Genomic DNA, 22,500 nt, shown 5'->3' with positions numbered 1-22,500 from the left:
TGGAAAGTGATGAGGAAGATGAGACATAAGCTGCATGGCTAGATACGAGGGAGGATGGTAGAGGCAGCTAGGGGGGCCGAGAGGAAAGAGGGAATCTGAAAAGCCCGTGGGAGATACAGAAGGAGATGGCAGAGGCAAGCCCACGTAGAAAGGAAAGGCAGATCTGGGAGTCAGCACTAGGATATCAGCCAACGATCTTGCTTTGTGCTGAGCAGAGGCAGAGTGACAATGACAGATGGAAAAAGGATGTTTCCAGGCATCTTCCTCCTTCCTCACGGGACCAACCCCGCCAAGGGACAGCAACACACACAGAAGCCTGGGGTGGGGCAAGTATGAGCCTTACCCTGCTTCACCTGCACGTGTCCACCTCCTTTTGCGAGTGCAATCCTGCTGTTGTCAATTGGTCCAGGAGGCTCTGTAAGGATGGAAGGTAGATCAGGGAGCCAGTCTCCTGCTTCTCCGCTCCACCTGCCCTCAGCTGCTAGTCTGAGCAGTTGGAAGCCCAGCTGGGGCTGGAGGAGGAGCGAGAAGAGGATTTTGCCCCAGCGATCACACTAAACACATAGCGAAGAGCTTTGTTTGTATATGATGGATATCAAATGCAAAGATACTCTGCAGTGGCTGATGCCAGCTGACGTCCAGGAGAGCAATTGTCTGAGAGCTCCAGAGATCTAAAACAGCAGGGAACTGACAACCAATCCATAGCCCTGAAACAAAGCTTCTCCCCAGCAGTCTGCTGCAGAAGGCACTAGCCACAGAACAAACTAGGAGACACCGAACCTCAAAGAACAGTAACATTCTGGCACCAGCCCAGGCAGCATCTCATTTGGCAGCAGGAGCCTGGACTCCTGAAAAGCAAGAACTCAGGGCTGTTGGAAAGGAGAGGCGAACAGAGCAGCAGCTCCCTGGGACTAGGGCTGTCTGCGCTGGTACACTCCAGAGCCTCCCAAGACAAGGACGTGCCCTTTCACCGCAGGAGAAAACGAACGAACAGGGGCTGGTGGAGTGTCGCTACCTCGCAGGGACTGAAATGGCACCACGTGCTATAAAAAGCTGTTCTGGAGGGAGATCTGACCTACAGCAGTGGCGAATGCAGCATGCGGCCAAGACTTCCAGGTTCCCCTCCTTAGGCTTATCTCACCCCTGCTCTCCCAGGCAGGCAGTCCACCAGGGCTGACACAATCGCCTCCTGGCTGGGAGGCAGCACTTTACGCACCTTGCAGCGAGCCAGGGTGGCACTGCTCCATCTAGCTCTCGGAAGACTAGAGGAGGCCACTGCACCATGAGAATCTGGAAGGAGGCAGGTGGGCAGCATGGTCAGAATCAGGGACTAGGAGAGAATCCAACCGTTCTGACTCCCACTCTACCACTGACTCATTGTGTTACCTTAGACAACTCTTATCTTCCCTGTGCTTCTGTGTCCCTATCAAAAGGGGATCGGAACATGCCCATTTCTGAGCCTCTGGTGAAAAGCATCAAGCACAGAACAGTGTTCTAGAGCTGTGGAGTAACACAGGATTCCCCCAGACAGGCTGCGTTCCCTACTAGCCCCCCAAAGGGATTCAATCTGGATTCTTCCAAAATATCACACTAGCCCTCACAGCAAGTGACAGTGTGCAACCCCCCCATGGACTGGGGGGGTCTTAACGAGTTTCAGGAAGCCAGCTCCTCACTGGGTATTTCTACACTGCAACGTAAGCCCCAAGGTTCAAACCTCACCCCCTTCCTTCTACACACAACTTGCACTAACCCAGGCTCAGATACAGGTTTCAAGGACCCTACAGGGGTGGAGGGTCTGAGCTTGAGTCAAGCCGGGACCTAGGATTCAAGCCCTGGTGCTCTGCAGTGTAGAAGCAGCCCCACTGGACTCATGCTCTGGGAGTCTATCAAAAATATTCCACAATCTCACCATAGATTTTTTTATCCTCTGGATAGTGATGTTTTCCCACCCCACACTGCACCACAAACAGAAGGCGAGAGTGGCCATCTTTTGGGAGGGCGCTAGGAAGTCTGGGATAGGAGTGGTTGGACTTGAGCCTGTATCATGCAGTGTAGGCACTGGAGCCCCAAGTTGGGACCTGGGATTCAACAATTCCTAACCTGGGGTTACAAATGAGTGTAGACGCTCAATCCCAAAGTTAAAAAAGCCAGGGTCTGCTAACTCGAGTTGTACTACCCATGGCTCCAGCTGCAGTGTAGACAGACCCACTCTGTTTTCCACTTCACTTTGCCATCCTAAGAAACCAGGCACAAGTGCTTGAGTAACGTGGCATTGTGGTACTTAAATGTGAGTTCAACATGCCCTGGCCTATCCTTACCATCTCAATGGCTGGATTTTCATAGCGATTCGACCCACTCCTCTACCTTGACGTTTCTTTTCCTGTCAATTGCTCTTTTGTTGTACTCTCTGGGAAATAGCTTGAATGTGGCTGGGGGGAAGAGGCCATTCCGCCTTCTTTGCTAGCCTAGTTTTGGTTGGTGTCATTTATAGGCTAATTAGGTACATTGCCTACAGAAGATACGATACATAAACAAAGAGGCTTAGGTAAACAATACACCCCACCTCTAACAGGTTCCAGAGTCTTCAGGCTCCTTACCATTATCTTTCCCCTTGACGAAAGCCTCCCACTCACGGAACCACTGCATGCTGATACAGTAGATGACACTGGGAGACTCCTCTGCCTGGAATGCCTTGTTCAGCTGGAGGCCAAGGAACAGGAGAAGGGAAATATTCCATCACTGTTGAGGTTTGCAATAGGGCTTTCCATCTTTCCATTACAAGTTGGAAAAACTTCACCACTCTTCAGGATTACTCAGCTGCAACCCCCCACCCCCACCACAGCAAGCCACCTGCTCAGCATGTGGAAGTCCTTAGATTGCTCTCAAAGTGCAGGCCCCCATGCAAAGCATCACCCTCACCTCACTGAGACATGTGCACCAGGGAACCCAGAGCTGAATCTACATGCCACGGTGCAGATCTTGTTCTGGGAGGCAGAGGGGTGAGTTCTCTGCCACCCATCTGTGATCAAGTCTCCACTTCTCTAGCTCCTTTCCACACGCACCTTAATGAAGGTGTCAATCTCAATCCTCCTGCGTTTGGCCAGGGCTTCGATCTCCACCTGGCAGACCGAGCACACATACAGATGGTTCACGGCAGGGCCTCCCCCAAACCTGAGCCCAGGATGAGAAGGAAAAAGGAACTGGGTTGGCATGGAAGAAGTTAACTGTCCTGAGCTCCACAAGTAAATAGGGTGGATTCTTACACTACTCTCCGTATCCGGAGGATGCAGAGGGGGCTATGGCTGGTTATTTTAATGAACACCATGGCCTCCACCCTACATGGTGTGGATCAGACCATTCCCACCTCTGTGATCTCTGGGATAATAGAGAATACAGCTCATCTGCTTTCTAGATTAGGGGCTCTCACATTACACATTACCAGGCTCCATCTCTCCAGAGGGAAATTTCCCCTCAGGATTCGGGGCATAAGAATCACCCTGGAGATCAAGAAGTAATCTCACCACTTTACAGACAGCATTGCAACAGCATATACAGTTGCTTAGGTGTCTTAGAGGGAAGCACCATGTCTGGCCAATGCCAGATGCAGGATCCCACGTTTTATGGATGTGGCCTGGCACGTCTACATAGTTCTCAACCAAGACAAAGCTTCAGTTGTTCCATGGCACTGTGGGATGAGGAGTAAACCAGCTTTCCTCACCTGTTATACAGATACTCCCACACAGTCTGGGGCAGTATCACCACCAGGTCATCAATGTAATGGTATTTATTGGGTGGGATCCCTGCAAACCAGAGCGAGAGGCAGCTGAATTGGGTACTGAACAAGGAGCAGCGTTTTCCAACAATGGAGGGAGACAAGGACTTGATGGTAGGTATCACTCATCTCGCCAATGGGTGAGGAGTGAGGCAAAGAAAAGAAGGAGCTGTTGGGGAGGGAGCAGCGCTTTCTCAGCAGGGGATCCTCAACTGTTGCTCTAAGGCAGCTGAAGCCTTCAGGCAAGTCCTGCTCTCGCACACTGACTTTTGGAGAGTTCTTGGTTTGACTAGAGAGTTATAAATGCTTCCAGGGAGGAGGACAGACTGAGTTTTCACCAGTCTATAAGGGTTCCTGTTATCAGCCCACCCTACCCCTCCCAAAAGTCACACTGAACACCAGCCTTGCTGCTAACACAGTAATAAATGGCAGTCGGTGCAGCTAAAACACCAATAACCTGTTACAATCCCTCAGCTGCATTTACCCCTTCCCTTCCATTCGGAAGCTGCCCAAGAGTTTACCTCCTCCAAGCTTGCTAAATGCTTGTTTGAAAACAACTGCTGAAGTGAAAGCGATTGTCTCCCAGCACAGCATATCCCTCCAGGCCCCTGATCAGCGGGACAATGATCTGTCCCGTTCCTGAGTGCGCTGGAGTCTCTGCCCATGAGGCGGATTCTACTGCAATACACGTTATACTGGGAATGGAGCTGGGGCTTTTATCTGGATGCGTCCGTGTGTCAGCCAGCAAAAGGTGCGGCCAGAAACTTCCCACTGCTGAGTGAACACTACAATTCCCAAAGCAGGACGCCTGGCCACTTCCCCTCACCTCCATGTGTGCACAGGAACGTGTGGTTGGTAATGGGACCAGGCTCTGCAAAGGTGTTGAATTTGTTGAGCCACTCTCGAGAGATGTAGAACTGCAGCAAGGTGGGTTCCTTCATGGTGGCAAGGGACACGACCTTCTGCCGCTCCCGCACAGCCTCCTCACTGCTCTTCCTTGAGGAGGAAAGGGGAAAGACAGTGAAGCAATCCCCAGTATCTGATCCCTTGATATGCTAACAGCACCGACCGACAGCTCCAGCCAGGAAACCCACTCACCTGTAGAACAGGACATAGGCCTCCGCGTTCTGTACCACTGTCTCATGGACCTCAGTGACATATTGATCATCAAACTCATACCACTGGCCATTGATCACGTTCTGGCAATACGCGATGTAGTGCCCACCTGGAACGGAAGGAACGTAGCACCACTGGGACTCACCATGCAGAAAGAGGAATCAGGCCTGGAATGATGTCAGCGACCGAGCGGAGATGACTCCTGGGCTGCTGGCCCAGCAAAGGGAAAAGTGGTGTATTGCAGAGATTTTAGTATGGCAGGCCTGCCAGCAGGGATGGATTCTGGCACTGTGTCAGCTTAGAAGGGGGCTGCAGGTGCAGGCCCATTTCCATGTATTCAGTTCTGCCCTCCCTGACAAGCTTCCCCCTTGCTGAATGAGAGGAAACACTCCTAGGGGCTTCACTGGGAACCGGGTCTGAACCAGCACAGTGGTGGGGATCTGTGAATGCTGAGCAACCCGCCACTCCAGCCTGAAACAGGTAGAGCCAGAGGAAGCCTAGCAGTGCAGGAGTGAGCCTTCTACTGCGTCTTGCTCCATGCACCCGAGTGAGGCTCGAGGCTGCCCTGGAAAGGGCGACTTCATAGGCAACAGGAAAGGAGGAAGAGACTGCAGACAATGGGACCAGGCTGGGACAAGAAATCTGAGGAGGTTTAAAAGAGGATCCCAAAGTCTTACTGGGAAACCCTGTAGGAACATGCAGCTTGGACAGCATCAAAGCCAACTCCACTACAAAACATGCTGGCATGTTACATGCAGCTCCTGAGGAGAGTCAAAGTAAAAACCTAAAGCCCTGCCACTGCCCAAAGACCAGCAGCAGGATACAGAGCTCAGAGCTTCAGGCTATTCTCAAGTGTCAGAGGGGGAGCTGTGTTAGTCTGGATCTGTAAAAGCAGCAAAGAGTCCTGTGGCACCTTATAGACTAACAGACATATTGGAGCATAAGGTATCCACCCATGAAAGCTCATGCTCCAATATGTCTGTTAGTCTATAAGGTGCCGCAGGACTCTTTGAGGCTATTCTCAGACACATGTATCAGACTAATCTCATGCCCAGGCATTTCAGGGACAGACTTACTGCCTGCTGTGCCGTGATGGCAGATGACAGACAAGAGATCGTAGGTGGTGATCTGGGAGACGCATTCCTTGGCCAGGAAGGGACGAAGGTCCAGTCCTTCCAGCGGGAAGGAGACATGGCTGTTGATTTTGAAGGAATACATGACCTCGTGCCGGAACCGTTTCAAGTGGATGCACAGGATCTAGGGCATCAGAGGATACCCAAATCAAATACAGTTCCTTCTCTAGACCCCCTGATCTTTACATGAATGTCCTCACACTATGGTCACTATAACCTGGCAGAGGTGTTGATGGCCCATCAACTGAAGGTCACTAGGCCCTTTCTGATCTGCTAATAAAATAGGACTTTGCTATTTTCAATTCTCGGTTCCGCAACTCTTCCCTCCCCACCCCCCCAGCTAACACGGGAGAAACAAGCCTCCTCCACTCACCTCAGGTAACCGGAGAACTTTGCAGTATTTCACGCCATTCCGCAGTCTAAGAGAGAGAGAGTCAAGTCCCCCATGAGAACTAAGAACGGGGACCCTAGGCTAAGCTGGGCAGGTCACATCTGAACTCCATGGCAAAGCTGGAACGGACTTCAGTGAGAGCAGCCTCCCACTATGTACCAGAGCATGGGCCACTGGCCTCACCTCTCCATTCTCCTCAGTATCCTCTAGGTGCCCCAATTCACTCCCCTCCTTCTTCCCTTTACCATAGCCCCCACTTTTCCTCCCACCAGCACTCAGGTCTCCAGTGGCCCTGAACCAGGGCTTTCAAGGTCACTTTCAAACCTAGAACTCAGCAACTCGCAGTTTAGCAAGCTGGCAGCGGCAGGGACATTTGGCCAGGGGCAGGAGAGGACAGTCAGTTTGGGCAGAGAGGTTAATGGAAAGAGCACAACATGGAGGACGCAAACTTACTTTTTACACCGTTCACAGCTGTACATGTTGTCCCCTGGAGAGAGAAAAGACAAGCGTCGCAATGTTACTGACAGCAGGAACCATGGGGCTGCAGCCCCCACGAGGAAACAAACTCTCCTCCCAGGTGGGGAAGCTGGGTAAAGCGCCTGCGTAGCAGAGATAAAGCAGATCTGGGCAGGAGCCTCTCTGCCAACCCCCCCCCCCCGCCCATGCCGCTCAACACAGGCATAGCACAGACAGCAGACAGCCACCACGCATGCAATGCGGTGGTGTCTACTGAGGTGGAAGGAAACCCGCTTTGCCCTCCCACAGTGGTTCATGTGTGGCTGGAGCAGCCTCTTCTCCCCAGTTAAAGCAGGGATGGGAGGAAACATGGTCAAACCCTCTTTTCCACTCCCCAGATTAACACAGTGACAAAATGTGTTCAGTCCCTTTGCTCTCTATCCCAGGACGATGGCACAGGAGACTGTCCTGCAGAGAGAACCACACAGCCTCCTTCTGCCCCCTCAGTGAGGGCTCCTGGCGAGGAACCTCCTACATGAACACAAAATGCAAATCTTGCACTCCTAGGCATAAGGGTTGGACTGAGGTTACCCAGACTCCTCAGCTGGGCATGCAGAGTTGTGGGAGAGTCTCCTTGTAACACTTCTGCCCTGTGGAACTCATCCCCTACTTGCAACGCCCCCAGGGAACAACCTGTCGGGACCAGGACCCTGGGAAACATCTAAGGAGACCACAGGCAAGGTTTAGTGGTGCTGCCTGCAAGCAGGATGAATGCTACACAGACTGGGTCCAAAAGCACCAGCATACAGTCCCTGCTTTGATCTCCCTGCTGCTGCAGCCAGCACATGGGTTGGCTCTATCGCTCTATCTTACATAGAAGCCACAGGCCCATTTATCCTCCCTCAATACAACAGACAGAGGAGCCAGGGCAAATGTTACAAATTCAGCCAACCAGACAATTTACCAGAAAAAACCACAACACCCTGCAAGCAATGCAGGAAACGAGCGGCTCAAATCCACTCCCAAGCAAGCACAGCTGAGGCTGGCAACCCCAACTTGTTCCTCCTGCCCAGAAAAGTCCTTGCATAGCACTACCAACTATGGGCTACGGACTCTCACTGTGCACAAAAGGGAAAGACAATCGCGTTTGCTCTTTGCTAAGCCCACCACACCCTAGTTCCAAACACCAAACCCTGCCCTGGAGTAGATGGTGAACGCTCATTCCTGCCCCTAAGGGAATGCAGTTTCCAGCCAGACTCCCAGAAGCTTCCATTTGTTCCAGAAACGCATCGGGGAGGGTTCTCGGCAGCTTTCCTCGGGGGCGGACAGAGAAGACAAGATATGCCAGCCCTCCCCAAACTCACCTTTCAACTCTTCGGCAGCAAAAAAGGCAGCAAGACAGTCCTCCAGTGTGACCACAGGACCCCAAAACCAACTGGGGATACAGGACACCACAAACCTGCGGAAGGGAGGGGTCATGCAAGAAAGAAATGTGAATGTCACTGGTGATCTATGCACTTTGGCGTCTAAAATTCCCCGGTGGTGTGCTGCTTTCTGTGAATCAAGCCTGGAAGGGCAGCTCAGGAACAGCATCCCACAGCATTATGAGAAAGTGTTGGGTCTTTCTCAGAACTGGGGCTACTACTGGGACCTCCCACGCCAGGAAGGGCCAAGGTGGTGGGTGAGTAGAGGATTTAACCCTTCGCTCTTGTAGAGTGGCAAGAAAAGACAGGCACTGACAGGTCCCGGACAGAGGTTTCCACCAGAAGGAAGGCAGCCACAAAGGAACATTTGTGACTGAATGAACCGACTCACTTGGAAGGAAATATACCAGTGAGGACTTGCAATGTCCTGCACCTTCAGCTCACAGGTATTTTACAGTCAGGCCATTACTACTGCACACGGTTTATTTTTTAAACACAATTGAAAATATGTTTTGTTGGACTAAATGAGGAAGGAGCTTGGCACAGCTGTTCCTTGCTGTGGATCTTACAGATACAGGTTCCTGGCTATGAATCTTAATTCTTTACAGTGACTTTTTTATGCAATTATGTCCAATATTTGTGTCTCTCTCCTCCATTTCCCTTCTGTAAAGAACCAATCAGCTTGTTACACTTAAGGGTAACTGCCTTGAGCAAAGCCGAGGAGGGTGAGAAACTGCAGAAAGGTCACAAGGGAAACACACCTCCTGATGTACTCCATGATGAAGGCAATCCAGCCTTGCGAGGTGTAATTGTCCCCACAGGCCCCTGTCTTAGCAGGCACATTTTGGTAAATGGCGGAATGCAGCTTGGCCAAGTCCTCCTTCCCAGGGATTGGCAGCGACAGATCCTGGAACGTCTCCACCGTTGTGGATACCTGAGGACATGCAAAAAAGTGTGGGCCTCTAGTGTACGCAAAGGAGCCGGTACTCGGCCCGGAACTTTTAACATCACTTGGGCCCATCTACACTAGGAAACTGAAGCATTGCTGACTGTAGTAGGCAATTTTCAGCACCGCCACCAGGAAGAGTCTGGCCCAGCCCCAGCCATGCTCTCCGAAGCAGCGCTGAAATGGTTTTGTCCAGTCTACACTAGGATTATTCCTCACTTGCAAACAGGGTAACAGAAGTGTGGTCACTCCCACTCCTAATCCCCTAGTGTTCCCTACAGCTATGGCCCCAAGTTCTCCACAGAGAGGCCCCCCAAGCCCTGTTCAGCTCCCTCTATTTCGTTGGGTCTTCCACCTTATTCTCCCTTTGCTGTGGCCAGCTCCATGGTAGGAGACACACACAATGGCGAAGCTAAGTGAGCTACACAGGATCAAGATTCTGTATGGCACATAAACAACAACACAGACTATTCCTAACATGCCATCATTTTAGTAGGGCCCTCGCATCCCAGAACATTTGGGAACAGCTGTTTCCCAACGAGAGGGGTTTTCTGAAGCAAGCAGGCCCTGCTGTTTTATTACTTGAGCAACGGCAGTAAGGAGACGCACTCTGTCGCAGGTGAGGCATTGCACCAGGCTGAGAATGGAGCCATCAAAGATGTCCGAAATAATGCTGCGGTAACGAAGCTCTTTCTTCTTCTTCCCGGAAGCCAGCACCTGGGCTGAAAAGACACATATACCCCCCCATCACCTACAAGCTCTTACGCAGATTCAGCAGGGTCCTGCAGTCAAGCTCGGGGTACGTCTCACTCAGAGTACAGCACAAGACGAGTGTGTTTGTACCCGCTTCGACACAGACTGCATGAATCGCTCGTGGTTCCGAACTTACTCTTACATTAAGAACATCCTTGTTTCAGGTGACAGCAGGAAGCCGAGTGTAACAATCTGCACCATGCAGTGCACCCGAATACTGTTGGAGGTGCTGTCTTTGTCTCCATCCTCCTCTAACGCTAGTTTAGGACACGATGGGCTTGACGGCTTTAATCTCTGTAGCACTCTCTTCACCACTCACCGACAGTTTTCCCCCAAGGATATTTTGTCTTTTCCCCTCCAGCCATCGCCCAGCTTTCCCCCATGCATTTCACACTGCCGCTTGCATCACAGAATGTGGTGGCTGGCAGAACGTGGTGGTTTTGTTTAACAACAAAACCCCCACTTAGAGTGCTTTTTATCGGGCTGGAACGTCTGCGTCTGCATGCCCACCCCCGCCGGCTGAGGTCAGCACAGCTCGGGAAAGAACACAATTATTGAATGGCAGCAGGGCCAGGGTGGGGACACAAGCCATTGCGTTTATGGAAGGACAGTGGGTTTAGTTTTGGGATTTCTTTGAGATGAAGCAACGGGCCCAATTTTGTAACCTCGCAACACTCCCACACTAGATTAATGCTCTTAACTTCAATCCCACAGGGAGACTAATTAATATGGCAACATCCCTTTAATAGTCAGGAGGCCTTGAACGGTAATGCTGCCCTGCAGTCCCTTGGCAACATATGCTATGAAGCGTAAGACTGAAGGCCAGTTCCGGACTCTCCCCTCAGTGCAGGGTAGCCCAGGAGTTCCTTACCATGATTAGTAAGTTAGGCATTATGATAACAAGAAAATAAGGCCAATGACAACCCTTTCTCACTGATTTCAGGCTGTATTTGGACAGCCAGGCATCTCTCTGCCCTAAACACAGACACACTGAGACTCACTATCATTCGTTTCCTAACACTGTTTTAGCAGAGAACATATTGAAGGACTGTCAGCCATGGGGTCATGATGGTTTCAGTACCTCCCTCTTCTCCTGCTCCCTCCCGCAAACGTGGCCCTTTGCCTCCACGGCCCCCTCAGCTTCCTTGCTGCAGTAGCTTCCCATCTATGCTACCTTTTTTCAGCACATAGGAAGGTCCCAGGCGCACAGGACTGGAGCGAGGGGGGCTGCTGGACAGTTTGGAGTGCATCTCCTGGTGAACCGGGCTGCAGGGGCGCGAGGAGCAGCGCACATAGGCATCGTTGTCCGGCTCTGTGTGGGGAGAGAGACCACCAGTGAAACACCAAATGCCAGCTCTTCTGCAGAACCACATGGCATCTCTCCACGGCTTAAAAATATTTTTTCAATGTTCATTGCCCAGCACTAACAAATACCTCTATTTCCCGGTGAAGGGGTGTCGTCCCCCCCCACAGGTAATGAAAGGGTTCATCTTGGCCTAGAGGCCAATCGACCCATTTGGTCACACCTGGAGGTTGGGTCATGCCCAATTAAAGATGAGGCCAAGCTGCCAGAGGAATTGGGCGGCTTTTATAAACAGTCTGCTGCAGAGAGAAGCTCTGCAGTCGCTGTCTGGGACTAAGTATCAGAGGGGTAGCCGTGTTAGTCTGTATCTGTAAAAGCAGCAGAGAATCCTGTGGCACCTTATAGACTAACAGACGTTTTGGAGCGTGAGCTTTCGTGGGTGAATACAGGAGGCCAGGAATTACACACAACAGCACTGGGGAAGGAGCAAGCTCTGGAGCTACGACTATTAAGGTAGGATTTGGATTTGGATTTCCATGGAGAGAGCCCTGGGAGATGCTCAGATGAGGAGCAGAGAGGGATGAAAGGTCAAGCCTGCAGAGGGCAGAAATGGATTTACATTTTGTACCTTTAATCTGGGATTCTGTTGGGGAATTCCTGGGGGAGCCCTGCAAGTCCCAGCCCTGAGAGACAGGGGAACCTAGGGAGACTGCGGGAGAGGCCAGCTGACAGGCTACACGAGGAGGAAATCCAGGGAGACAGCAGCAAGGAGTGTGATGCAGCAAACCTTGGCTACTGGGTATAGAATCCCTGGGTGGAATTTAGTGTCAGGGGCAGGCCTGGGTTCCCCTACCAGCCATTGGGGAAGGTGACATGAGGCCCTTCAGAAGGGGACAAGAATGACTGAGAGCATTGGGAGGAGACCCTGGGCCCCAGAGATGGGTCCAAAGGCCTTTTGCAGGGACACTGGACTTATTTGTTGGACTCTCTGTTACCCCAGAAGGCGCGAGATTAAATATAACCTGGCCAGAGGGCTGAGTCAGGAGAAGAGACAGACCACCAAGGGACAGGAGCGACAGTTGGCAGGGGGTGCTAGAGACAGAGCTACTACTCCACACACCTAGCCATGAGGTGGGGCACCTGCGGTGAGTCCACTCTTCCACACACCCCTTATTACCTCCCCTCCTGTACCCCTCTCAGAACCAACTATTCCCAGGGTCAGTTTGTAGGATAATATGAGCTTTACATACTTATTCCACATTTTTCCTAAAGTAATTTTTAAAAGATGTGCAGGTCCAGGAGTTCCTTCAGACTGTGCTCTGTTCTCTCTGTTCAGGGTTACTGTGTCTTTTGGTTTCTTTTTGTATGTCTTGTGTTATTATAAGAGTTGGTTTAGCATTAGCACATACAGTTCACTTCTTTAAAGTGCCAGTCTGGCATTATAAAACACACCTTTCCCTCAACACAAGTTTTTTTTAAATGATCAGATTTGGTAGAGGCAGCTCAAACTAGTAGCCTATCCAGCATGTAAACCATGTTCATCACCATAGTATCTGGGCACACTGAAGTACTTCTCTGCTGATTTCTACCATAGCAGTGCATGGGTAAATGAGGCAAGTTGGAGGAAGCAGGTCTCCTGTCTTAGAAGCAAAGACATTCTGAGATCAGGAGTGGGAATGTCTACACAGTGTATCAGACACGCCCCAACACATGAATATGGCACTGGTTCTCTTATATGGTGTGATGGGGAATCTATATTAGTACCTGGTGTCCTACATGGGCTGGCAGGGCAGGGGGGAGGTAGGGTTTCAGGAGAAGCTCTGCCATCAATTGGATTCATGGTGGTATCAACGTCTGCATCCTCATCAACTTGTTCCGAGTTGCTCCGCCGGTGGCTGTAGGTGAATTTCCTGTCTTTCAGCCTCTCTTTCTCAGAGATCCCTCTCCCGGCCTCATCCTGGATCAGCAACTCTGCCTCTGCTAGGGAGCCGCTCATGCCCCCTGTCCTGCTTTGTCCATCCATATCACCCCTGTCACTGCTCGAATCACAAGAGAGGAACTCATCCTCCGAGGGGCTACGGTCACCTTCCCGCTTGTCATCCGTGTCACTGGAGTCAGAGTCTCTTGCCTCAGCAACAATTGGTTCCTTTAGCTCTTCATGAAGCTGGTCCATCAGGCATCGCAGAAACTCTTGGGTGTCCTTAAAACCAGGAGCAATCCCACATTATCTACTGCCCATCTAGGGACAAAACAACCCTACTCCAGTTTCCACTTTGTTCATCTGTTGCCCACAAAAGTTAGCCCCTAGGGGAATACAGGGAGTCCCACTCAGAGAACACATGGAGTTGGTGATATGTAGCAGATGGACAGAGGGATTCTGCCCATTTAACCGACTGCTCTAATGCCTGGGATTAGAGTCCCAATTTGCGGCTATTTGTTTCAGCTTCTGCATTTTCTCAGGAGTTTAGGAAGGAATCAGGATGGTCAAACTGGGCTGCTGCTACAGAATTTAGACAGTTATCTCATTTACTGGGATGTCAGCACTGGAAGAACATGGGAAACCAGGAGAAAGACAATTAAGGCAGTGGGCTGCAAAGAACAGTACAGTCTATGCTACAAAACCAATCTTCAAGCTCTGCTGATGTCTTCACATGATAACCCATTCCCTTACAGCAAGCAGGACATTAAAGTACTTTATTGCCAGGGATTAGAACTAGAAATCAAGGACAAATCAGCCACCGTGCAGGCCCCCAGGTGGGATTGCTCATGAGGGACCTCCCAGAGAACAACTTGGTGCCCTGACAGCTCTGGGGAGTGCAATTTTGAAGACTTATGTGACGATTTGGTTTAAAATATAATAAAAGATCATCAGCTCTTCAGTTTTAACTCCTTATAGCTAGAATTCCAATCCAATGCCCTTGGATCATGGGCAAATATAGCAGCCCTAGTCTCTCTGTTTCAGCAACTGATATTTTTATCATCATCATCATCTCGGTTTTCATTTGCTACCAGTGCCATGGCTTAAACACGCTACTGTCTGATGTCCCCTCTCTCTGTTCAATTTCTAACCAACTACACATTGAGGGTGATATTTCATTCTAAAGAATAAGTGATTTTTTTTTTTTTTGTACAGTGAAATACTCCTCCCCCCACCCTCTCAAAAAAGACATGCTCTTTTAAAAGGACTCATTTAAATTGGGTGCCGAGAAAGATGTGCGTGTAATAAAGGCTGGTATTTGTAACCTTTGGTGCAGGTGTAGCCAGACTCTCATCTCTAATATAAGTAATAACAATACCACCTTGTTCTTCAATGGTATTTTTCATCAGATCTCAAAAGTACTTGGCAAAGGAGGTCAGTGTCATTATCCCCATTTTACAGACAGGGAAACTGAGGTACAGAGACGGGCCGAGCCTTGCCCCAAGTCCCACAGCAGGCCCCTGACAGACCCAGAAACAGAACCTAGATCTCCTGAGTCCCAGTCAAGAGCTCTAGCCATTCTCTAAGACAGATGCAATAAATAATGGGACAATCCCAGCACCCAGCCAGTTAATATGGGCCCTTTATTCTTACATGAGGTACTTTGTTAAGCGGGCTCCACTATAGTAGTAAGAATCCCATGATGTGGAACAACCTAGGCATACGTCTAGTAAGGCTTGTGTGTTTGTTGGATGGCCCACCTGCTGTGCATAGCCCCGGAACATGGGGTTGACCAGTTTAATTCCATGAGACAAGCTGCTTGGAACCACATAGCTTGGGCTGTTTAAGAACAAAAACCATTAGTTCACATATCAAGTCTGGAGCTGAACGGTGTAGTAAGCACACAATACAGAGTGGTAGTCAGCTTTAAAGGAAAGGGGGGAAGAATAGTTATGCTGCTGCAAAGTCTGAACTTCTCTGTTAACTAGAAATCATAAGATTTCAGATTGTGCAGGTATCTAACAAGTATTTCAATCTCTTCTCCCTACTAGGGACAGACTGATCGCTACTGTACATTCACCAATGCTTTGTCACTTTTTAAAATCTCAAGTGACGGAACCATCCGTCATTTCCGTTGCCAGAACGATTTGGTCTCCTTATTTATTTTGATTTCATAGACAAAGAGCAGTGCCCACCTCAATCAATCAGAACTCACAAGAGTTCTATTAAAATTACATTACACTGCTAAAAATTACTGCCATGACTCCACAGCTTGTTCCAAATAGTTATAGTCCATTCCAAACCCACAGATTACTCATACGCTGTCTGTAGTGTTGTTGTAGCTGTGTTGATCCCAGGATAAGAGAGAGACAAGGTAGGTGAGCAAATATCTTTTATTGGACCAATTTCTGTTGGAAGAACAGCTGACGCTTTGGTTACCTTTCCCAGACCTGAAGAAGAGTCCTGTGAAGCTCGAAAGCTTGTCTCTTCCACCAACAAAGTTGATCCAATAAAATATCACCTCAACCACCTTGTCTGTCTTGTACATGGTAACAATTAACACTGAACACAGGACACCACTTAGACACCCGATTTGATTCTTGCAACTACTTACATTTGCAGTTAGGGAGCCAGATCCTCAGCTGCTATAAACCAAATTATTTCAGTGGTGCTACACCAATTTATACCAGCTGAGGATCTGGCCCAGGGTTACTAGTTCTCATACTGAGTCAACAGCAAACAACTGACAATCAAAAACACCTTCCGGGCTGACTGGTAAATATCACTATCAGATGTGAGTTGCTTTTTCCTCTGCAAATCAAGGGCAGCACCACTTGCATGGCAGCAGCCAAATATATTCCCCCCTCTTTTCAGCAAACCAATGAGCATAAGAGCAGCTCTTCGTTTAAAGCACTTCACATTACCATGCACGCTTTGATTCACTGGTTTGATATCAATGTAATGAATTTTCAGATGTTTCTAGACCCTGTTCCTCAAAAGATGGCTGGCTGATCACTAATTGCAGGGTGGAAGAACGGGAGTACTACACCAAGCGCTCACCACATCTTGCAGGGACTGGCTCACACTTCTCGTTATTTTTACTGGGTTCATAACTGAAGTACGAACCGCTGTACACTTGCCCGTTTGGACTGGGGAGGGATTACTCACCGCTTCTTGTGCCAAACCTCAGAGACCAGTTTCTGGTAACTTTTGCACAATGCTGGCTTCTTGTCCGTACGCACCAGCCCGCCACACTCCAGAAAAAACTGTGTGAGAGGCGGGCTAAAGAAGGAAAGATAAGAGAGTTAAGTGGAGGGGAATTTCTTCTACGCATACATTTAAAGTCACACAGAACAAGAGGACATGTCCTAAGGTTGCTTTTCAGATGTAACATTTAGAAAAAGGGGAAGGAGGCGGTGCTGCAAATGCCACTCTCTGATTCTTCACAAATCATTCCCTTTGGACAGAACGATTGGGATCCCTCCCCAGCATGTCTGAGAGATGCTGGAGTTTATTGCCAAGACAGGATGGTGAGAATTATTTTTTGGGTTGAGGTTCTCAAAGCCACCTCATTAGGGAGAACATTAAAAAGAAGCTGGGAGGGAAAACGCATGCACGTGCACCTATAAAATATATTGTATTTACTATATTTTAAAGATCACATTGGAAACTAAAGGCCTGTACTTCCATCATCAGTCCAATGGTATGCGTCCCATTGATTTGCGCAGTTTCCTGCACTACAGTTTTTTATGCCTTAAACATACCATGATCCTGTTTTTTCTCTTCTCCCTCCCTATTCTGCACCTGGGCTGATTTGCACACACAGCATTCATGAGGGAGGTCTTGGATTGGAACAGCCACTTTTTTATTTTCAGTGAGTATTGAAGGGAGCATCACCACAGAATGGTCCTGTCACCTACCAGTTAGAGAGGGCCTGAAGCGCTGCATTCATGTAGCAAGAGTTCCCAAGGTTTTTCATTCCAGTAAGGCCTGGAGAAAGTGCAAGTGACATGAGACAAAAAAGGAATGTCACTTTTCAGCACCTCTTCCTTTCCAGAAGCAGCACATTTTACATTCCACACAAGAGGAAATGGAATCCAGCATGTCCCTTGCAGATGAGCTCAGCATCCCAGTCCTTCTGAAATCACAAAGGCTCTCCAGGAACCTCTTAGAGTCTTAGAGTCCAGAGGTGCAGTTATAATTGATCCCATAATTCAATATGGCATTACCTCTTGGTTTCAGATCATCCTCCTCCGATTCCGATTCCCCTTCATCAGCCACTGCAATTGGAACTGCCTTCAACGGGTGAGCAGGCAATATAGGCTCCTACATTAAAGGCAGAGAAATAAGCGTCAGTGGCAGGTCTGATCTACAGAGAGAGACACACACACACGATCTGTACCCATTTATTCTGCCAGCCACTAAGAAGGTCCATCAGTAACAAAGGCACTGGCAATATGCACTGCAATAACCCCTTTACCTTCCCTGATGGCATTGCCTCAGTAACATGACGAGGCTGTCCAAGGAGCACCCTCAGTGATTTCAAGATGTGCCACAAGGGGCCCCAGGGACACTGCTGCAGTTCACACCAGACTGGGCCACCCTTCAGAAGTGGCCAAAGACAGACTGATTATATAGACATGTACACAGTTTTTAAAGCACATTAGGAATCCTGCTGGATGAAAGTTGCTAAATAAATGCAAGATTATCTTGGTGGGAAGCATCTTCCTTCAGATTTGAGAGCTCTCATTGCAAAAATGGCATGTCCAATAGTAGGGAGTCCTAAACTAGTCACCTAACAAAAGAAAACAAAAACCCCACTAAGTGTTCCATCCCGTTCAACAGTGTCCTTCTGACTTATGTGGTGAAAGTCCCACCTGATCGCTGAACTTTGATGACGAGGATGGTGCATGTGCTGCCAGTCTCTGGTCCAAGAATACCTCCTTTTCACAGGCATAACACCACACCCGGAATGTCGTCAGGTTCACGGTCAGGTTGTGTTTTTTGGCCTAAAAACCAAAATAGTGAGAACACTGAGAACCACAAACTGTAACTCAGTTGCAAGAGTTTGGAACCTATACATCATAGTCATTATGGAAATGTCTAGGCACGAAAGGTGGGAGGGAATGGCTATAATCAATAAGCGCCCATGCTTTGTGGATCGGAGTTTAATTATTTGGAAATCCAACCCTGTCTGTCCCAATGAGAGAGAGAGGGTTATAGAGAATAGCTCACCTGTGCGTGAAGGGTGCTATGATCCGCAAAGGATTCCCCACACCCAACATAAGGACAAGCAACCTAGAGAGAGAGGAGATAGTGGGAGAACAATTTGGATGTGGCAAGATAAACCCACAACAAAATGGAAAAAGGGGTTTGTGACCCCCATCCCAGCCAGCAGCTGCCTGTGCGTGGACCCGCTGCATTTCATAAGCATGCGTTGTAACCTGAGTCACAGCAGTACAAAAGACTTGGCACTTCTTAACCAAAAAACAAAAAACCAACACTCTGGCCACCCTTGCTCACATGACTCTATGAAACCTCCAGTCCAAATCACTGAAGTTAGTTGTTCTGATCTATCTGTAAATCTATGGACACAAACCCTGTGTCCATAGATTTACAGACAGATCAGAACATTCAAAAATCAGATCAGATCATTCAAAAATCTGTTGTAAAAATAAATTGCTTGTCTGATGAAATCCAGATACTAAGATGAGAAGCGGTCAGTTGGTCCACGTCTACCCTGTCACCTCTTCTCTTTCCACTGCTGTCTTTTCCCATCAGTCCCCTCATTCAAATGCCTTGTTTTCTTTCTTCTATTACAAGTATATTTTGGAAAGGACTAGAAATGTATCTAAAAAGAATAACTTGCCCCTGCAGTTACAGGTATAAGATCTATCAGTCTCATACTTCCGGGCATGCTGCAGCTTCCCGAACAACAGTGTTAAATCTGGCAAAATCTTTTTCAGATTTATTCTGCTGCTCTTACTAAGAGCTCTTCAGGGCAAGGACTGTCTTTTACTCCGATTATATGGCGCTCAGCACAACAGGACTAGAAACTACCGTGATGCAAACTAACCCTAAGTATCATAACAGAAGTTGATATTCAGAGGCAATACAGGGCAATCCTTGCCCTCTGCTCAAGGTGTTCACGGATGGGAAAGATTATTTCGGCTTCTCATAGAGCAGCCCCAGCACTACTAGAGTACCAGTACTGGTGCCTCTACAGCTCCTACACATGAAACTGACAAGCACTGTAAGCTCTTCAAGGTGCGACTTCCCCCGTGTTTGAAAAAAATGCCTCATGAATTTGTTACCCAGGAATAATTTTTGATAGTACCACTGATCGACAATTTGTATGACAGATACACACAGGTGTGATGTTCCGCTACACAGTCAGGTGAACGGTGAGAATTTTACAACTTTCTCTGGAGCAGTGCTTCTCCGCTTTTTCAGGTAAGCAAACCCTTATTTCAACTCAAACATTTTCGTGACTTCCTTACTTTTTTTGTTTACTCATGCTTTTATAGTAAATGTAGCCATGATAATAATGAAAAGCCTACATAACCGTGTGTGTGTCTGAAGAGGTTTGGCAGAGAATACTTGACCTTGAACAGTACCAGTGTGGGGACTTTCCTTGGTTTAGATGGTAAGAACATATTCAGTGCCTCGCACCGCCCCTTCCTCGATTGCCTTTTGATATCTCCCCCCAGGGGAAGCAACCCACGGAGAAACACTACTCTGCAGCTCCTCGCATTGATCATTTTAAGTGACAGAGACCAAGATCAGAGCTGGTGTAGGTGGGTGAAGCTCCACCAGTCAATGATGATGTCACTGCATAGAGTGTTTTACTTTGATTTGTTTTAATGTCAGTGGCGACGCATCTGCTTACAACAGGGCTGAATATGGCCTACGTCCCAGATTCAATGACATCAGAGTCCATTCCAGCTTTCATCTTATTTAAGCCAGCTCTTTTTCATTCCCTTCTGCCTTGTTCCCCTCCTTTCAACATCACCACTAAAGTTCTCTGGCTCCATACACTTTAAATCTCCCTCAAAGCTGCAAGCAGAAGGATCTATTCAATCACCAGGTGCTTAAAAACAGATGATAGTTAGTAGCATTCTCCAGTGTTCGTTCCCAGTGGGGCTCCAGGAGGAAGTCATTTGTGAGGTGTGAACAAAATAGGCCTAGATGTGAGGCAAACAGTATTAGGGTTTGATCATTGGCTTTTATTTTTCTGGGATATAATTGAAAGCTGATGGAAATGTTTACTGGGCTTCCTTTCTTCTAATGCTTCTTTCTTTGTTTATCAGATACTGTGATTTCAGACCTAATTTCATATCCGAAGGCGATAACTCAGCCTGAAAGTAAGTACACCATTATACTAAGAAACACTATAAATAAAAAATGAGAAGCCCCTCTATACAGCACACACATATAGCAAGCTCTTTTTACCTGCAGGCAAGCCCAGAGGTTCGGTCCCCCAGCTCTGCACGACTGGCAAGTCCCCTGCAGTCACACACAAAGAAAAAGTCATATTTTAGTAGCCTAGTCCTTGACTCAGAGGGGAACACGCTAGACTTATTGCATGAATTGACTTTTTAGGGCAGGGAATAAAAACTTATTTGGCTGCACAATTTATTTTTTTCACAGTACTATGAATTCCACCTAAATGAAATTTACAATTTAAAATACCTGGGATAAGAGACATCTTTCAGCAGGATAAACAGTCAATCAGAAATGCACCAGTGAAGAGGGCTTTGAGTACTGCCGAGATGGCAGAAATGTTAAGTTTTTTAATCTAATTCCATCAGCCACTTCTACTCACTCCAAATTCCAGCTACTAACATGTTTCTTTTCATATCACTCCCTTTCTGAAGTAAGCCCATGAGCCTTGAAAATGTATTAGTTGCCAAATAAAACCATTTAACAGGAAAGAGATTTTGAAGACTTCATTTGTTAATGAGGAGGTAGACAGATCAACAGTATTCAAGACTAAATGCTAGAGTTATGGGCCTTCCCTTAGGCTATCTCATAAAGACAGCCTCTTCACATGATCTAATGGTATTTCTGAAGTACAAATGGCTGACAAAACTTCATTTATGTGGCATACTCAAAAATATATCAATATTTGAATTTCAGCTTCTACATCCCACTTGTACAATCTTTGTATCCTAGGACAGAACCCACCCCAAACACACACACACACAAGAGGTAACCACACTGCAAGCAGCATGTCCTTTACCTTTGATTTGAGCAGCAGTTCATCCTTGGTGACCTCACCTATGGAATCGAGGTGAGGACAAATGTCTCTTGTATCTCCCATTCTCACTAAAGCTCACCTACAGAGGTAGAGAAATTGCAGGATGACTCCTCAGTTTGGTCAAGTATCAGACTTGATGGTAAAGACAGTAGGAAAGTAAACTCGTATGCTTCAATTTTAAGATGTTAGGGAGTATAAGAATCCATCTTTACAACTCAAAAGCATAAGATAATAATCTCAAAAGATACATCTCCCCTGTAATGAAGTAAAACAGTTCCCAGACTGTACATTTGTCCCAATGCAGGGATGAAGGGACTACATGAGTAAATCTCAGAGATTAAATTAAACCTCCAAGCACCAGATACAGAACACAAAGGCACCAGTCTTGATGTCAGGTAACACTGCAGTTCAGTCCTGCAGTTGTGCTAATGCAGAAGAGCTCATTGTTGAGTAATGGCATTATGATATCAGAGGTAAGTGGGTGATGCAACAGAAAAGAGCACGGAGCACACAAAGTTCATAATTATTATTATTAGCACAATGTGCTAGCGGTGTTCCAAAAATGTAGTGAAATATTAAATATACATGCACACTTTAAGGGCCACAACTGCCAATTCAGTTACATCTATACTGTCTAACCCAGAGATTCTTTTTTCCTTTCTGAGTCCCACCCTCCCCCCACCCCCATGTTATAAAAACTCCAGTTACTGTGGCACAGGTGGGCTGTGGTTTTCTGCATATAAAAGCCAGGGCCCACCTTAGGGGTTAGCAAGCAGGGCAATTGCCTTGGCCCTCTGCAGCATGGGGCACGGGTCACTTGCTGCACTGCAGACAACTTTTTATTTCAGAAGGTTGAAAAAGCTACTGGGGGAAGCTGTTCTAGACTTGATTTTAACAAATAGGGAGGAACTCGTTGAGAATTGAAAGTAGAAGGAAGCTTGGGTGAAAGTGATCATGAAATCATAGAGTTTGCAATTCTAAGGAAGGGTAGAAGGGAGTACAGCAAAATAGAGACAATGGATTTCAGG

The 22,500-nt window shown here is 48.0% G+C and overlaps 1 protein-coding gene across 5 annotated transcripts in view; it reads right to left on the bottom strand.

The window, feature by feature from the left end:
• Positions 1-22,500, bottom strand: part of USP20 (ubiquitin specific peptidase 20) — a 38,422-nt gene that overhangs the window by 3,762 nt on the left and 12,160 nt on the right. For 3 of the 5 annotated variants that reach the window (XM_075060631.1, XM_032797761.2, XM_032797760.2), the window contains exons 2-23: positions 21,455-21,551; positions 20,665-20,718; positions 18,448-18,510; positions 18,090-18,221; positions 17,442-17,538; positions 17,133-17,202; positions 16,381-16,494; positions 14,973-15,051; positions 13,059-13,494; positions 11,166-11,303; positions 9,821-9,960; positions 9,054-9,226; positions 8,233-8,327; positions 6,866-6,899; positions 6,395-6,440; positions 5,965-6,145; positions 4,871-4,997; positions 4,599-4,768; positions 3,719-3,800; positions 3,063-3,171; positions 2,598-2,700; positions 344-415 (exon numbers count right to left, since the gene is read on the bottom strand). In XM_075060631.1, coding sequence (XP_074916732.1) covers positions 344-415; positions 2,598-2,700; positions 3,063-3,171; positions 3,719-3,800; positions 4,599-4,768; positions 4,871-4,997; positions 5,965-6,145; positions 6,395-6,440; positions 6,866-6,899; positions 8,233-8,327; positions 9,054-9,226; positions 9,821-9,960; positions 11,166-11,303; positions 13,059-13,494; positions 14,973-15,051; positions 16,381-16,494; positions 17,133-17,202; positions 17,442-17,538; positions 18,090-18,221; positions 18,448-18,510; positions 20,665-20,718; positions 21,455-21,535 — 2,596 coding nt within the window. In that variant the 5' untranslated portion in view covers positions 21,536-21,551. The remainder of the gene's footprint in view (positions 1-343; positions 416-2,597; positions 2,701-3,062; positions 3,172-3,718; positions 3,801-4,598; positions 4,769-4,870; positions 4,998-5,964; positions 6,146-6,394; positions 6,441-6,865; positions 6,900-8,232; positions 8,328-9,053; positions 9,227-9,820; positions 9,961-11,165; positions 11,304-13,058; positions 13,495-14,972; positions 15,052-16,380; positions 16,495-17,132; positions 17,203-17,441; positions 17,539-18,089; positions 18,222-18,447; positions 18,511-20,664; positions 20,719-21,454; positions 21,552-22,500) is intronic. The other 2 variants (XM_075060633.1, XM_032797762.2) reach the window with 1 other exon arrangement.

Source organism: Chelonoidis abingdonii, chromosome 24, assembly GCF_003597395.2.
Source record: "Chelonoidis abingdonii isolate Lonesome George chromosome 24, CheloAbing_2.0, whole genome shotgun sequence".
Taxonomy (NCBI): domain Eukaryota; kingdom Metazoa; phylum Chordata; order Testudines; family Testudinidae; genus Chelonoidis; species Chelonoidis abingdonii.
This window is presented reverse-complemented; position numbering and strand designations above follow the sequence as displayed.